General features: G+C 37.0%; 1 protein-coding gene across 1 annotated transcript; it reads right to left on the reverse strand.

Annotated features, from left to right (window-relative positions):
* Window positions 1-3,032: 3,032 nt before the first annotated feature.
* LOC103696930 (cell division cycle protein 48 homolog) lies at window positions 3,033-13,819 on the reverse strand. Its single transcript, XM_008778659.4, has 9 exons — window positions 13,633-13,819; window positions 13,379-13,544; window positions 12,758-12,986; window positions 5,616-6,382; window positions 5,244-5,465; window positions 5,045-5,116; window positions 4,670-4,951; window positions 4,213-4,572; window positions 3,033-3,519 (listed from the first exon to the last, which is right to left on the reverse strand). The coding sequence occupies exons 1-9, from the start codon at window positions 13,668-13,670 to the stop codon at window positions 3,220-3,222; spliced, it is 2,436 nt and encodes an 811-aa protein (XP_008776881.2). The 5' UTR covers window positions 13,671-13,819; the 3' UTR covers window positions 3,033-3,219.
* Between the last annotated feature and the right edge of the window lie 4,350 nt (window positions 13,820-18,169).

The following is an 18,169-nucleotide window of genomic DNA, read 5'->3' on the forward strand; positions in this document are numbered from 1 at the left end:
TTAACAAAAACAATAAGATATGTAATGAATAGATTATTCGAATGATTGAGATGAATTTCTTGATTTTGAGTTCCATTTAATTACTAGCATGTTAATATGCTTAGATTTTCAAAATATAAAAATTCATTTATTACTTAAATCAAAAATAATTTCTAAATGAAGGTGTCAATTAGTTAAATTAGCAAATTCTATAACAAAAAATTAATGTAGTTTGCAAGTTATTGAGAGTTGATACCAATATCCTGGATTCATGTCTTGAACTCCTCTAATTTTCAAAGAAAAGAGGGGTGCTAAATCTTTGTAGACGAGCATGTAGGATTGTAGGTCTTCACCATCTATGCATATCATGAACCAAACCCTCCAGTTCTGCTATACAAGACTTCTTTTATTTTCACAAGGAACTAATAAATAAGAGGAACTAGGTGCAATCTATGTTATAGCTAAGCAATACAAGTCATGAACAGGTGCATGTGCTTTAAGCACACATCTACCACTCGCCCATGATTTTGATTTGATCGCCAATGATGAGGGCAGGATCCTTTTTGGTTTAGCACTTGGGAGGACCTAGCTGCTTGGTCTTTATTAAGGTATCAAAACCTAAGGACGTAGCAGCTTGGTCCTTATTAAGGTTTCATAACCTACAATCAGTCTTCAAGTCTCTCATAAGCTAAACCAGAGTTAGACCTCCTACCTCCTACCTCCTACCTACCGAGATGAGCATGTAAAAGATTTTGATAGCTTCATCATAATTAATTACTTTGAAGTTAAATTTTAAGAGCAGTGTCAAAAGGGTACTGTCTGTCCACTTAACTAGAAATATAACTGTTGTTTATGTATAACAACAATATTCACCCTTAAGCTACACAACTTGGATACTAGTGGAAGGCTCCAAAATAGCCTTGGAATTGGACTAAACTAAAAATTAATAAAGAAAATAAGAATCTTGATAAGCTTTTAACCAAAGCTAAGAGAAAGATATAAGAGTTTGTTTTTCTTTATTAGAATTATTTTCTTGCACCGAAACGGTTGCAGAAGGTCACAAATTTCCTGCTCCTGATTCAGAAAACTAGCTCATAACAAAGCATCAACGTTGGTACAACTGGAAAAAATGACACGAGGGTTCATCTGCCATGTGAGGATAGAGGCAAAACTAGGGTTTTCTATGCCTAACAAGCCAAAGCATGATCACTGCCGACTGTTTGAGAATATATGTTGCTAATGTTGTGGTTAATGATTTTTGAAAGAAATCCTAGATTTCATCACTTTCTAGCTGAATTTCAAATGGCAACGGTTTAGTGAGACAAGTTACAACAACGAAAAGAAAATGCAGCCAGATCAGCAACAACCCAAAATAAAATAACAAGATAGTTCCACAACAGCTGTTTGATTTTTCTATGTTTCCAGTTCATAAGAAGTGGTAATTGCATCATAATTCAGCTTTTATGAATTTGGAAGCCCAACTAGTAGTCTTATATGGGGCATCAATGCATGAAATCATCATGGAGTGATAATTAAATGCATCATAATCCAGCTTTTATTAATTAGAAAGCCTGCTGGTAGTCTCATGCAAGGCCTCAATGCATGAATTCAGCATGATATGGAGTCAGATGGTACTGGAGGTAGGCAGCAGCCACAGTGTCATGATGCTCGGGAGAAATGGGGAGTTTGAGTGCAATCAGCAGAAGATCTTAGAAATACAAACTGGAACCTAAATCAACTTTAAAACTTAAGCCGTTAAATTTTGGTCCCCATCATCTATATCAATCAATCTACCTCCCACTAGTTATCCCAAATTTTGGAACTAAATCTCAAACGTGATCTTTAATATTCCTGCCTTTTAGGTGTGAACCAATTTAATTCCCTATGGATTCCAATCCGCTATTACTTTACAATGAAGCCTTGCATCCACATGTTACTGCTCCAGCCCAAGAGCCTACTTTTCGAGCGCCACATTACACTTCACCTAGAATATTACCATTTCAATCCAAGAGTTCTATACTCCAAGAAACTTTTGCAAATGTTTGCTCTTCCAAGAACCATTCTCGAGCCCATGTTCAACCCCACCTTCTTGCTCCATCGAATCCACTTGCCGCAATGTGGCGGATTCTACCAATGCATGTATTACTGTTCTCTGCAAGAGCAATCAACCAATTCTGAATCTCTGATGCTTTATAGCTCCAAGAGTTATCCAGGATCATCATCCATCAACTTGGTTATTACTTGTTCAAGAGAAACGAGGAATTCAAGTCCAACCAAAAGAAGACTTTGCTATACAAGTTAGAGTTAAAATCAACTTACAACTTCTGTTATGTTTTAGACTCAACCATCTATCTCAATCCATCTCCATGTGGGACTAAACCTCACATACGACCCTCAAAACATATCCAAATTACAGTATTTTGTTGAGGCTGCAGTTTTCTGAAAATAGAACTAGTGCTGCTGCTTTTTCCTTGGAGAAAAAGAGAGCTAGCAGAAGGCGTAATTATTCATGTCAAAATTAAATACTTGTGATGCCCCATCAATGACAGAACCAGACTAGTTAGGCAGACTTTTCATAATGCTGCCTGCTATTCCAAAATGGAAGAAAGTCCGAATGCTGTTTTGTTGAATTACTGCTTCCTGGTAATAAACATTACAGAATAGCTGGAGATGTTGTGTAGTGTAGTGGATGAGGGCTATTGAAACCCCAAAAGTGAGATAGAAATTAATCAAAATCAAGTTATGGCCAAAATAAAGTTAACCGCGGCGAAAAAATTATTATTCCCCACCTTGTCCTGACTAATCGCACAACCAAACGCAGCCTAAATCACACAGATAGACGACAGAGGCAGTAACACAAGCAGCCTGGCGATTCCACATACAGACTAGGGTTTCTAGTACAAAACCCAAGGACCTTGATAAAGCATCATCCATCCAGCCCATGAACTCACCTGGATTAGCAGATACCTCCAGTGCATTAAATTTCAAAACTAAAGAAATTTAGAGTTACTTTGCAACTTATTTGCCTCAAAAGTTGTCCACACAGTTAAAGATATGTTGAAGTGTATGTGATTAAGGTTCATGAGGAAAAAAACATCTTGAGCTCTTCCTATGAGTTTTTCATTAAGAACTACATAGAATCCAAAAGGGTATCTTTAGTCTATAGCTAAACAAAGAAGGCTACCTGAAAATATCCAGATAAATATACCAGAATAATGTGTTACAACGCATGGTCATCAACTAATTGTATAAATCATCATCATCAGCCCCAGCGGTTGCAGATGCAAATAGGTCAGAGCCAGCAGTCCCAGCTTCAGTTTCAGACCGTTCTGTGAAGCGGAAATCACTACCAAAGCCCCTTGATTGCTGCAAAGTCTGCGCAAAAGCCTGATATTTCCGAATGTCAGCATCACTGACACTTCTGCGAGCATACTTCATCGACTCTTCAAAATGAGCAGGGACGATTTCTGGTACTTCATCAGCTTCATCTTCCTCCATGGCTTCAGGATTGTGGCTTCTCCTCCTTTCTCTTTCAATATCCTGCATGCCAAAATAAGTGAATTAGTTTTCCTTGCGTATAATCTTGTATGCTCAATGCGTTGCAAAATTAACAAATTAGAAATTGAAATATTTAAGAAATGGAATGGCCAGAGAGACTCTGCCCAGGAATCATGGAGATGGTGTTGCATTCTGAGAACAAATAAACTACTAACCCTCAAATTATTTTGTAATCGCCACAATAATTTATAAAGATAGCCCAATTGAATTTGATTGCTGAGAAAAACAATTTTGAGTTATTTAATTTGCTTCAATCAACAGTGGATTTATGAACAACCCACTTGAGACAGTAGGTTACTAAGACAATACAGGTGCATGACAATTAATTAACAGGATGAGATTGAAAGAAAGAAAAAAAAAAAGGCTATCAATGTATATAAAACACAGCCAAGGTGAAGTCATAAATGTCTCAACAAGAACAATGATTAATTTCTGAGCTTGTCTGAAATGTGTATGATGGGAAGTGCAAGCTTCTGAGATTTTGCAAGAAGTGCATGACATGTCATGCAAGCTTCTTGCAATTTGCAGTTCTCCACCAAGCCATCCATACATTTCCTCTACATATATAAGTACAAAACAGAGTGGCTAAATGAGAAGAGGGCAAACATAAACACATTTGCAATTTATTATATACCAAAAACAAAATTGATACAGGACTCAAAGAAAGAAACTGACCTTCTCGATGTTTTCTCTGATAGCGTACTTGCAAGCTCGCTGGCAAATTTCTGTAATATCTGCACCACTAAATCCGTTAGTGTACTTGGCAAGAGCCCCCAGGTCAACATCTTTAGACACTGGGGACTTCCTCAGGCAAGCCTTGAATATTTGGTAGCGAGAGGCTTCATCAGGCAGAGGAATATAAATTAACTGGTCCAGACGACCTGGCCTAAGCAATGCTGGATCTATAATGTCAGGCCTGTTAGTTGCTCCAATAATAAATACAGTTTTCTTGGCACTCATGCCATCCATCTCTGTAAGGAGCTGATTAAGAACCCTGTCACCAGCACCTCCTCCATCACCAACACTGCTACCTCTCTGCAACAGAAAGTAAACAGTAATTATGTAAATAGAACAAGCATTAAAGAAAAAAAAGAGCGGGGAAAAACAAGTGACCTGCAGAAGTATGACCAACCTGAGTTGCAATGGAGTCAAGCTCATCAAAAAAGAGGACACATGGTGCAGATTGACGAGCCTTGTCAAAGATTTCACGTACATTTGCTTCACTCTCACCAAACCACATGGTAAGCAGTTCAGGACCCTTGACACTGATAAAGTTTGCTTGGCATTCATTAGCAATTGCCTTAGCCAACAAGGTCTTCCCACAACCCGGAGGTCCATAGAACAACACTCCCTTGGAGGGAGACATTCCAAACTTCTCAAACTTCTCGGGATGCTCAACTGGATATTGAACAGTCTATATGCATGGAACACAAGAATAGGAAGGTTGGTCAGCAACTCTGAAGCTTTCAGGGGGGAAGAAAAAGGAAAAATTACAACAAATCACTACCTCTTGCAGCTCCCTCTTGACATTCTCAAGCCCACCAATGTCATCCCAAGAAACATTGGGCACTTCAACAACCTGTACATCAATCATCAAATTAGGTTGAAAAATATATTAGGTTTGAAAGCATTCAATTTTTCAACCTAGTACAGCTTTTAGGAGTATTTAGTGCCAAATGTGGGGGAACTAGAAGCATGTCACTTACAGTTTCACGAAGTGCAGATGGATTGCTGGTTCCAAGAGCGGTCCTAAAATGTTCATTAGTAACTGCCATAGAGTTGAGAATCTCAGCATCTATAGATTCATCCTCCAGATCAATGATGTCCATCTTTTCACGTATGCACTGAAGGGCAGCTTCAGTACAAAGAGCAGCCAGATCAGCACCAACATACCCATGAGTGTCTTTAGCAATTCTTTCTAAATCGACCTACAAGGTATGAACAAATTCATCCATTTAAAGATTTTCGGAAATGTGTGAAGAATCAAAATTGTGTTTGTTTTTATTTTGTTATGGGGGGAGTGGGAGAGAAAAGAATAGGATTATAGTCGGAAGGATAATGGTCAAAGATTTAATTACGTCTTCCGCTAGCTTCATGTTTTTTGTATGAATACGAAGGACCTCCAGACGTCCAACTTCATCAGGCACACCAATGTCAATCTCCCTGTCAAATCTTCCGAACCTCCTAAGAGCTGGATCAATACTATTAGGCCGATTAGTAGCCCCAATAACAATCACATGTGCACGGGATTTCAACCCATCCATTAATGTCAAGAGCTGAGAAACAATGCGCCTTTCAACTTCTCCATGAGTTTTTTCCCGTTTGGGAGCAATTGAATCAATCTCATCAATAAAAATGATTGACGGTGCATTCTTCTCTGCTTCTTCAAAAGCCTTCCTCAGATTGCTCTCACTTTCACCAGCTAGTTTTGACATGATCTCAGGGCCATTGATACAGAAGAAAAAAGCACCTGTCTCATTCGCGACTGCTTTGGCTATCAGTGTCTTTCCAGAACCAGGTGGTCCATACAGCAGTATACCTTTTGGTGGCTTGACACCAATAGACTTGAATAGCTGGGGGTGTCTTAAAGGAAGTTCTACTAGTTCTCTAATCTGAGCCATTTGTTTTCGTACTCCACCCACATCATCATACCCCACCTCATCCAGTCTATCTTCATCCTCCCTTTTCACAGGCTCCCCCTCACAGAAGATCTCCGTGTCTGGAGCAACAACACAGTATTCAGGAGGGTCCGTTTCAATCACCTTGAATTCAACACTCCTCATCCCTCCCCTAACAAGGAACAGATCCCCTTTCCTTACAGGACGATATGCCTCAAGGAAATAAGCTGCAAAAGATCCAGGAAATGAAAGAATTATGATTTGAAATTAGAAAGCACACAACAGCATGTTTTGGATGCAAAACGTGCTCCACAAATTAATCAAGAATACCTTCAAAATAAAAGAAGTTCTTATCAAAAACCAACATAGCCAATAGGATCTTTTCATGCCAAACAACTAACATGACAAGATATTGCAACTTTTCAACAGGATAGCACTAGAACACAAAAACCACAACATGTATTATAAATGTCATTAAGCATTTCATTCAGCATAGAATAAAGCAAAGTATTTGGCTGAACCATACAAAATCATCACTAAAGTAAAACAAACAATATATTGGCAAGGGATTCAAGAATGCCTTAAAATTATTTTGTCAAGATGTAATTGTCAAGAACAACAAAGGCCAAATGCAGGAGAACCTGAAACACCATGAGCTATCCATAAGATTTGATGAGTAAGATGAATTCCTGTCGTATTTTTTTTTTCTTTTTTTTCTGTTTTAATTTTACTTGTTAATCTTCCAAACCATACCAATGTTGCTACAGAGCTCTCAGGAGAAGGAATACTCGAGCATTGTACTAAGCTTTAACATTAATTCAAGCTTGAACTTGAACTGAGAAACATCTGAACTTTAACCATGCTTGACACAAGCTTGAATTGATTTCAGCTTCATTCATGGTTGTCAATCAAGAAAGCTAGTGTCTAGGTCAGCTTGCAAATAAGCTCAAATGAGGCTCGATGAAATAACAAATGAGCCACACTTAATCTCAAATTTCAAGCCAGATCAGTTTGAAAATAAGCTAGAATATAATTTCAAGCCAAAACTGATCAGACCTAGGCACAGTCAAAAGATTGGCTCAACTATATCACTGTCCTAGCCTCAAGTATTCTATGATTGAACCGACATGCTTGGTCCAAGTCTGACCAAGATGTAGTAGAACATGGGCTAGCTCAAATATCACAACCAAGCAAAAATTGAACATCAATAGTATACACATGTTATACTACATATGGTGAGAACTAAGCAATGGCCTCGGAAAAATCACAAAACGAAGCCCAAATAGAACTTCAGTTAGGCACCATATTAGGCATCAAACCTCAGCAGAAAGGCCAAACTTGTTTTATATTATATATTCTCAAAGCTAAGTTACTGCATTCACAAAACTACAGGATCAAGCCGAATTATAGTTTTACTTAGGCATAATTTTCAGGGCAAATTCAGCACAACAGAAAACATATGAAGACCCAAATTACTTTATACATAGGCTTGACTAAAGCAATACATAAGCTAGACTAGCACAAAGATTTGTGGATATTCAATTGATACAAAATGGCAAGCTTTAGGCTGCAGGCAGCAGAGGAGATTTTCCAGGTAGCAACAGCTTAAATTATGAAGAACAGCTGATACTCATAAAGCAACAAATAAAATTTCCAGTTTGCTGCATAAATCTACCGAGCAGATGAACCAATTAGGTAGGTAGCAGATAACACACAAAAACCAACAGAAGCAGACCTAAGATTGATATATTAGATGTATAAACATGGAATGCACAGGCAACCAGGTGTCCTACTAGAACTGTTACTCAACTATATGAAAGGATGTAGTACATAAAGACAAAAATAACAACATCACAGGAAAGAAAAATATGGTCAAGCATGTAGGATGGAAATGCAGACAGAGTTTCTATGGTAACGCATGTTTATAAAGATATGCCAAAGCAATATACAGAAGCATTTATGCTTCCCAAGCCATTTACCATGAGCACCATATCACCACAGTTATTGAATCGAAGTGTCAAACCTCATCTACAAAGTCTCTGTTCGAAATTTGGAACTTCAAAAGATCAATGCAAACACGGCAAATTATGTCATTTTAGTTTCAAAAAAAGAAGACAAGATCATAGGCCCCAAGTGTGAAAAGAAAATCAGGGAAAAGCAGCTCTCCATTAAACTTCCAGCTAATTCATCAAGCTAAACACCTTTCCAACCAGGTGAGCCAATATAGATCAGTTACAGGGTAATGAACATGTGTTCCAGGGAGAACAATTTCGTCTCACACACCACAAACACGCAAAAAAAATAAATAAATAAAATAAAATCCAGGAGCTTCTTGCTGATAGAGCACCTTTGGTGAAGCAGAAACTTTGGCAGAGTCTGGACCACCTAAGATATTTTTCAGTCCCTATTGCACAATAGGACCTTTAGGTCACAATGGCCCATGCTACAAGTAGTATACCCAATTAAAAAGAACTCCACACAACAGATCAATCCCTAAAAGAAAGACCTAGCATTAACTAAACATAAAAAAGTACTTAGTTGGGATAGAAAAAAGGGAAGATAAAACAAAAAAAGAATTCACTAGTAAAGAGGCACTGCTCAGCCATGAAAGGTGCATCTTTAGTGGCTTAACCCCAAGCTTTAGTGCTGCCTCATACAATTGATCGTGAAACCAAGTTAGGGTGTCTTTGTTGAATTTTCTTCTCCATTTATATGATAAAATATGGAGAGGCATTGTCGCACTCTTCGAGAAAATACTGAGGAGGATGTATAACAATTCCATCATAGAAGTATGTTGGTTTTATAACCTAAAATACTTAAGAAATAAGTGGCCGTATTAATGTTCTGTCTTCCTTTGCTTTATCCTATTCATTTTATTTAATTAGAGATCTTCTGAGAAAATTCTTCTTATAGATTGGAGACTTCACCGATGCAGCAATATCTGAAAACAAAAAACTTGAAGAAAAAATCTCCGTGCAGAGTTTTATTTTATGAATTCACATATAAAAGAATCCCAATCTCAAATCTTCATGAACTTGTTCACATAATTTAACTCGAATGAATATGTCCCACTTTCACATGTAGTAGAGATAAATGAGAATTCGATGTTTTGACTAACCAGAATGCTGCAGCACCAATTGATCATCAAGTGCTGGCCATGCATGTGTCACACGGGGCCAACATCATTGCTAGGTATGAGTCGGCATGCCACTCAAATATGCTTTTAGAAATTTGATAATAAGGAACATTAAATATTTTTTTTCCTTATTTCAGCACAATGTGGTGCAGGTACCAACACAAAACAGCATGATATAGCATTTAACATCTTGGCCTATGGATTTTTATCAAATCCTTCATATGCAATAACAGATAAGTTTAACTAATTACCCCATACTTTAGTTATTGAAAAAACCTTTACTTGGAAGTTAAACTCAAGACCTTAATAGCAGTGCCAAACTTGACATCCAACAGCAATATAATTATAGGTTAACGATTTGAAGTGTACAAGGTGTGACCATGTCCAACCATTCAAGAAACTAAAAAGTTTGAAATATTTCAACTGACATTGATAGGAACAAAATACAGCAACTACACCCATATGCATAGAACACCAAAAAGCATCACATCAAACATCAACAGTTCGTCAATTTATGGTATATAGATTTACAAACCTAGTTTGGAAAAAACTGATAATGAAAGAAGGCAGATGCCATAGCTGCAGAATAAAACCAATTTCTGCATAAAAATTACTAAATGGCAAACAATCAAGAATAAGGGGGAAAAGGATCCAATCTGACGATATACAACAATCATCTTCAAGTTAAGATCAGGTTGTTGGCAGCAGAATAGTTTTGGAAAAGCAAAAAATTCTGATTTACTGGAAAAATAACATGAATTGATTGACAACAGTTAGAATCAAGGTCGGCAGAACCATTCCAAACTGCCCAGTTCGGGGCGTCCCGAGCCATACCGGCGGCGGACTAGAACGGTTCCGGCAAAGAAACCGAGACGCCGTCGCTGAAGAAGGAGAAGGAGAAGAAAAGAGAGAGAGAGCAGGGGAGGAAGGGAGAGGGAGAGGGAGGGAGGCCGGCGGAGGCTGGCGCTGGTGCAGGTGGCAGAGGCCGTGGCCAACCCCTATTTCGAAACAAGGGTCCAACCGCAGCCTCCGCCACCTGCACCTCCACCGGCCTTCCTCCCTCTCCCTCTCCCTCCCTCACCCGCTTGCTCTCTCCCTTTTCCTCTCTCCCACAATCTCTTGTATCGGTACAGGCCTGACACGGCACGGCGTGGGTCCGTACCGACTCGTGCCGCCAGGCAACTGATACGTGCCCGGTACCGGTACAACAGACCCTGATAAGAACCATTACTTCTATTCATCATAGAGCACAAATACTTGCCAAACAAATCAAAACAACCATTTCTAGGATGTTTCAATCCACCTATAAAAAATGAAAAGCTCATAACTCAAATATGACATTTGTTCATAAGTTCTCACGACTGCAAAAATATATGCAAGAATAGAATTAGTATCACAATAGATATTTTCCAACAATGAGTCTCAAATTTGAAACTCAATATATCAATTTTCGAAAAAAATGGCTGCCTTCACCTCTAGGTGCCCGCATTAACGTTGCCATGTGTACTTCCCAAGCTAACAACATCTTATCTGAGCAGTTATGTTTCTTTTTCTCAATAATTTTTTTAGATTTTTGTATTTATTAGGTCTTTTTTTTTGGGCCACCATGACATCTAGGGACCGCCTACACAATAGGCAGCCTCCATGCTATGCATCTATCACTTACACTCGTTGTGAATATTGCAGCCATACATTCTTCTGTGGACCCTTCCAGTTAAAAGTTTCAAAAACTTACTGCTGAACACTTGACTAATCAGGAAGCAGCAATATTAATAACTATACACATTTCTAAACCAAGATTCAAGTGGAACTCATGAATAAGGATCTCAAATATCACCGACCATAGATGCATGGAAAGTATGCTTCATAATCACCAGTTTTCTTGTCATCTTCAATTACTACATTTCATTCTTCTCAAGCATTCACTAGACTAGAACAAGATTTAAGCAATCTAGAGGAGGGCAAACTATCATCTATAAGAGATATACTAGACATTCTACCTAATTTTCTTGCAGTTTAATTTAAGCTCAATTACTACTAGTATCCAAACTGAAAAGGTGAGAATGTCCAACTCTCATTGAAATACTACGCGGTGACCTAAGAAAATGCTATATGGAGACAACCTACTATACATAGAATGGACAAATGAATTCACACTAATCAAAGAATCGACCACAGCAACTTGAACCTATTCCCTTTAGGTTTGAAAACTCGGTCTCTGTTTCTTTCCAGATGAACAATATGAGTTCCAAAATCATTAGTTCCACTAATTTTCAGCAGTTTAAAGTCTAGATTCATACCAGAAAATGTCAGGTATAGGGGAAACCAAAAACAATAGATATAGATGAAATAAATCAATATAGATAAATTATGCATACATTTAATGTATATTTTATCATTTAAGACTTTTGTATATGTCATTTTTTTTGGTTGATGGTTATGTCATGTCAATGGTAACATATTGCAGCATCAAAGAAGTTTGTTTTAAATACTAAAATTTTAAGAAATGTACAGAGTGTGCATACTGGTTTATTGTTGAGTGGCACTGTGACATCTAAGCATAAAAAAATGTCTTCCAAGATGATAGCACATATGCGAAACTTTATTTTCCTCCAATTTGGAAATCTAACAACGCAATAATCCCAAACTTCTGACATCTAAAATCTAATTCTAAGCTAGATAAGGTGTTTCCAATATTTAAAGAAACAAAGAAGTGACAAAAGATTAGCATAAGAGCCTTATATGTAACACATTTGACCCAATAAGTTAGTTTCAGATGAAACTATCACAGCAAAGTGTTGAATTAGTTCTGACTAAAGCCAAAACATACTAGCTTCAGTTTTTAAATTTTCAGTGAAACCTTCAATGTATGTCTTTGATAAACCTAGCACTGAACCTGAACCCGTATGCCTTTTACGAATATTAGTTTGATTTCGTAATATGAAGGATCACGCGGTATTATATTACAAATAATCCAACCGGACAAACAAGCCAAAAATCAGATATATTTCTGAAGGATCATATTTTAAGTTAACAGTACTTTTTCAAATTGATACAAGTAGAGTGCATCTGAAAAAAAATGATACATAAAGCAGTTCTTATGTTGCTAGGAAATTCTTTCTTCCATAAATACAATAACATAAATTTCTGCTTAAAATATTAGCCATTCAAGATTTCAATACCATAGAACCAGGCACACCCTACACAGTCACCTTCGAACATTACCTAGGACAACTAGGCGAGTTCTTGGTTCCACAATTACGGACTATTTAGTGATTGGGAAATAAATTGAACCATAGAACATGTAAGTCACAACAAGGAGACAGCAATAATAAAAGGATCCACAAGCCATGCTTCACACCAAAAGAAAAATCATGAACCTGGACACACTAGACACAAGAAGCTATGCAAGATATTCCACAAATTATAGCAGTGAAATTAGATGGAAAGGAAGTAGAATGCTCACGCTTCAGATATGCATCAAATAAGTTCCCAGTAACTCCTTCTATGGTATCATCGATGGGCAATATATGCACGCGCTTCCCATACTTAACATCCTGGCACTGATGAACCGAAACCACATCTCCGAGCCTAACTCTGAGATTAGACCGAACAACCTTATTCAACCTAATCTTGGGCTCCTCACATGTGTCATCAGCGAGAGCAATGCAAATAGTGTCCCTCCGTTTCTTCCCCTACAATTACCAACCACGAAGAACAGATGATATATTCAATATGGAGAACAAATTAAAAATCCAACTCGCAATCCAATGTGCAAACGAAAACAATAAAATTGAACCTAAAGACAAAGATCAGACAAACGAATAACAAGTATTCATCTAGCCACATCGAATCCAGATTCTGCAAATCCACTAAGAAAACATGGCAAGAACCATGTTTGTTCACAAAACTTCTAATCAGACAAAACTCATGCCCGGTTATATTGAAAAACCGTGAAATCTGACGCCCAACAAATAAAATAGGAGATAAAACCTAATAAAACCCTAGCTTTCCTAATCCCCGCAGATTTAATTCTCAATCCCATCAAGAATTAGAAAACAAACAAACAGAAGAGAACGATCGTCACCTTCAAGAGGATGGTATCTCCACGGAACAGCTGCAACTTCTCCATCGTCTCCGGATTCATCGACACGACAGAATTGTCATCGTTGATCGCCTCGTCGACGACCAACCGGTTCGGCGCCTTCTTCCGATCGAGAATCGCCGTGCTAAAATCCTTCTTCGCCCCCTTCCTGCATCAAATTTCAACCAAAAAAAGATAAATCCATCAAAACCCTAAAATTCGGATTCAAAAAACCATGCGAAATGAGGGAAACTTACGGATCGGAAGAGGAGGAGGCCTCGCCCTTGCTTGCCATCGGAGCTCGATTTGAAGACTGGAATCAAATTAGAAATCGGTGATCGACTGGAAGATTTCTGTCTTCAAAGCAGGCGAGCCAAGACGGGAGAGGGAGCGCTGTATTTATAGCTCCCAGAGGGCTGCGACTCCTCGCCGTAGTCGTATGACTGGAATCCTTGTCCATCAAGGAAGTTATTTTTTTCCAAATAAAGCTCGCATAAAGTCTATTGTGATATAAGAAAGATCCACCGTCCGTCCTTTCCACGTCAATCAGCATTCAGCACCGGCAATGCGGTGGCAATCGTGTATTCCGCATCGAAAGTTTTCTATGCGGACCTTTTCTTTTTGGTGAGCATAGGTGGGGCTCCGTTGCAAGATTTCTGGAAGGATCACGGCCATTGGATGCTTCTGATGGCTATCAGCATCAGCAGATCAATACCGTCGGTCCTTCTGTTCGTCTTTATACACTGAGCTTCAGATATGCATATGTTTCATATGGAGTTCTTAATTTCTTATACCTCTCCAACATAAAGGGCATATTGCAATTATAGAGAGAAAAAAATGACAAAGAATAATAATAATCATGATAGTTTGATGCCCATGCATTGAAAAAAGTGGATTGATTTATAAATAACTAGTAGACTAGGACATGTGATGCGCGTGCTTGAAGGTATTGAACTATTGGATCATCTTGTATTTGATAGTTTTCTAGTCTTCTATAACTATAACATTTGACTCCTTGAATTAACAAGTTAGATTAAACATGTAATAATACTAGTAGCAGGTAAATAGATATCAATTATATAAAAAACAAACAGCAGATTGATTGAACCGGAGAATAACAACCATTCATATTATCATGCGCATGCATTAAATATGTAAAGCTTGTTTATATACCGTCATCATCCCGATATGTTAAATATTATGTAGAGATAAGTCATTATTTCATAAGCCCAAAATTGATAATAGGGGATCCAATTCAAAGATCCACAATGATAATCATGATCTGTATAATTCAAAATGCCTATAATTAAAGATCACGTATTTGGTAGTTCCTAATCATACATCATGTAGATAGAGGAAAGAATGGCATTTATCATGCTTGTGCGCTAAATTATATGATAAAATATTTAAATTATAAATCTATCTCATTGATCTTGATCTACAAATAATACAAGTTATATAAATTCAAATCAATAAATTACAATTCTTAGATCATAGCAAGATATGGTCTTATATCATTTTAACTGTTCATTTTTGCACGAACTTGATGCATAGATTAAAGACTATCAAACATATGATCTCTAGTTTTTTTAGTATTTTTAATGGTATAAACCATGATATGTGATGCAGATTTTTAACTTGAACACTTCATTATTAATTTTGAACTGGATAGGAGTAGATGTTGTTGCCTTTTAAAAAGAGCAAAGTCTATCTTTATTATATATCATAATAAATCTTATAAGCCATATGATCATAAAACATGTGAAGCCTTGATATCTCCTAAACAAAATAACTATGCCCCCACTTTCTTCACTTCTATAACTTCTCTTATTTTTCATATATATATATATATATATATATATATATATATATATATATATATATATATATATCTTGTATAGAGCATAATAAGAAAGTGGATCTTCTATAATTAGAATTCTTTACCAAGATATATAATCAAGAAACTTTCTGTGTCCATCATCGAAGCAAATTGCAGTCGTTCAAGTTTCTTATTTTCTTGATTATATACCTAGGAATGAAATAAGATCTTAATAGCAATTTTTATGGATCATTTGCGATGACTAGGCTGCAAGCACCAACAACAATATTAGAAGCCCATGACAATTTGTGAACCATGAGGGAACATTCAAATTTCATTTATTGCGCATTGCAACCATTGGATATATATTAGACAATCAAATGTTCAGATGAACATGAGCTTTGAAATCCTAGTAAAATTGCCACTATGATTTGATTAAGCCCAATTTTTATTCAAATCAATTTAAAACTAGAAATCAAATTCAATATATGTTCTCTCTCTCCCTCTCTCTTCCATCCTAACCAAGCATTTTACTATATCTAAGATCCATCATTATTGATGTTAAACAAAGTTACAACAATGCATTAAGGGTCCCAAAAATGAAGGCCCTTGAGGTATTCATTAAGAAGAGCATCCTTATGGCATGTTCACATTTCATTGGAGGTCAACTTACTTTAAAAGGGATTAGGCAATTTAACATTCTCCAACAACTTTTATTTCCAATCTACATTAATAATAACTTTATTTCTAATTTTCAAGATCCAAATTCCACGCTTACATCTCCATAAAATAAATCTTAGCTGCTAGTATCTCTATACCTATCAAATGGATGACTTGGAGGACCCGATGTGCTGTCTTGGACATAAACCATCCCAGGTATGATTTGCTGTCTTTCCATCTTTTCTAAATATTCTAAATAACATAGTTTAGCTATTTGTGATAATGCTAAAAGCATGTCTTCCATATTTTTTCATTTTTTTTTCATTACTTATAGTGATGCTAATTTTGCAATCATCTTTTTGGGCTTCTCTGTCTTTGTTGCAACTCAAAATCTTTAAACATTATATTAATTTTGTGGCTATCTTTATACTCTTTATTATCCATATTCTTAAAAATCTAATATCAACAAATTAGTATATAGGACTAGGAAAAACAAGGATCATTATTGATAAATACATATATCGACATGTTACTGCTAGATCAAAAAAATGAGAACTATAGTGTAAATGTTAAGAATCCTTTTTTGTGTGTGTGGTAAATCATCCAGAATCCTTTTGAGCATATAGAACATATAATATAATCATCGCATCAATCACATTGTAAACATAATTTCATATATCATCGGCAATACTTCAAATTTAATTTAAAAAGTTGAATAAAGATTACAAATGGTGACTATGATAGCGGTGACGTTAGTATTAAAAAAAGATGGCTAGGTAGGTAATGGTGTTGGTGATGGAGGGGCAGTGTTAAGATACAAGAAAGAAAGAATGAGGTAGAGAAGGGGATAATGGCAATTGCCAACTTAGGATGATAGGCGAAGGATTGAGAGAGATGGAGGATGTGAAGAGGCTAATGGTGATGCGGAGGTTGAAGGTAGAAAGAGGAGAGAGAAAATCTTATTTGTAGATATTTTTGTATATTTTTTATTATATATACCTTTTATTTGTTAATATACTTGTATTTTTTTAATTTTATTAAATATTTCTCGACATATGCATATACTTTCCTTGCTTCATGCATATCTCCTACTTCCCTATATTATTTTTATTGCTTTCTTACTTTATATTTGTGTAAATTATCAAAGAATTTTATAATTATTCTATCTTTTTATCCATCTCAAGTAATACTTATGGCAAGATAATTAATTTATTTTCTTAATTTCCTCTATATCGTGGGAATATTTTACTAGTAGTGATAGAAAAGGAACGTGTGTGATTTGATGATTAAGATGGAGAAATTTTAGGAAATCATAAGCAGCAGTTAAAAAAATGACTATTGATGACTACTATGGTATATTTAATTAGAGTTTGTAGCCAATGCAGAGAAGAGGGGGGGGGGGGGGGGACCGGACACGCCGAAGCACGACGGGGGGGGGGGGGGGGGGGGGGGGGCACCGGACACGCCGAAGCACGACGCCAACCGTTTTCTCGGCATTTAAAAATGCTTTCAACTTTTTTTTTTTTTTTTTTGATGAAAACGGCAATTCATATAGCTTTAAATTGAATAGATTCAGCCATATCAAAATAAAGTAACGAGTACAACGTAGAGGGTGCTTTCAACTTTCAACAATGAATTTAAACAAGGCGACCCGTATGCCACCCAACAACTCAAATCTTTTTAAATGCAAATAAATTCCCACTCCTGCCCACAAGATGAAGTGGCATCATGACCGCCATTCGCTCGCTCTGCTGGTCCAAAGCCAAAGCATGATGACTTCTCTTTCAAAATCTAAAAGCCATCCTAATCCTTTAAACTACTAGTGATTCCTATGTCAGTGCAACTTGTCGTGGGGCCAAGAGTATGATAAATTCCTTGAGCTGGGGCACCCGTACGTCAGGTAAAGACCTGCACTTGTGGAAAAAAACCTGTATTATTGAGGTGAAATTCCACTTAACTGCATCTCAATTTCCCACTCCATAGATTTGCCGCGCAAAGTGACCATAATGATAGAGAGACCTGAAAAACTTCAAAATAGCCTAATGCCACTAAATCATCCCTAATCGCTTTCAGAGTTGAAAGCGGCATGGGCAAATCTAAGATATGCACAGCATGATTTGCAGGCCAGAGGGGTTCTACTAAAAGGCGACTCGACTATGATAATAAGCTAAATCCAGGAGGAATCTAGTGGCACAGATGGGCATCATTTCTTATTTTGGAACATCCGAGTTGTAACAACCCAGGACCTCACCCAAAATGGCTAGCCGGAAGTTACTATTTGGGTTCCTTGATCCTGTATAAATACCCAAGATTTA

The sequence above is a fragment of the Phoenix dactylifera genome, chromosome 2 (genome assembly GCF_009389715.1).
Source record: "Phoenix dactylifera cultivar Barhee BC4 chromosome 2, palm_55x_up_171113_PBpolish2nd_filt_p, whole genome shotgun sequence".
Classification (NCBI taxonomy): domain Eukaryota; kingdom Viridiplantae; phylum Streptophyta; class Magnoliopsida; order Arecales; family Arecaceae; genus Phoenix; species Phoenix dactylifera.

Excerpts from the sequence above, each read along its gene's own strand:
- LOC103696930 (XM_008778659.4), bottom strand. The coding sequence starts at position 13,670 with ATGGCAAGCAAGGGCGAGGCCTCCTCCTCTTCCGATCC. Across the intron at positions 5,117-5,243 it reads CATCTGCACTTCGTGAAACT|GTTGTTGAAGTGCCCAATGT; the intron begins GTAAGTGACATG and ends ATTGATGTACAG. Across the intron at positions 4,952-5,044 it reads TCAAGAGGGAGCTGCAAGAG|ACTGTTCAATATCCAGTTGA; the intron begins GTAGTGATTTGT and ends CCATGCATATAG.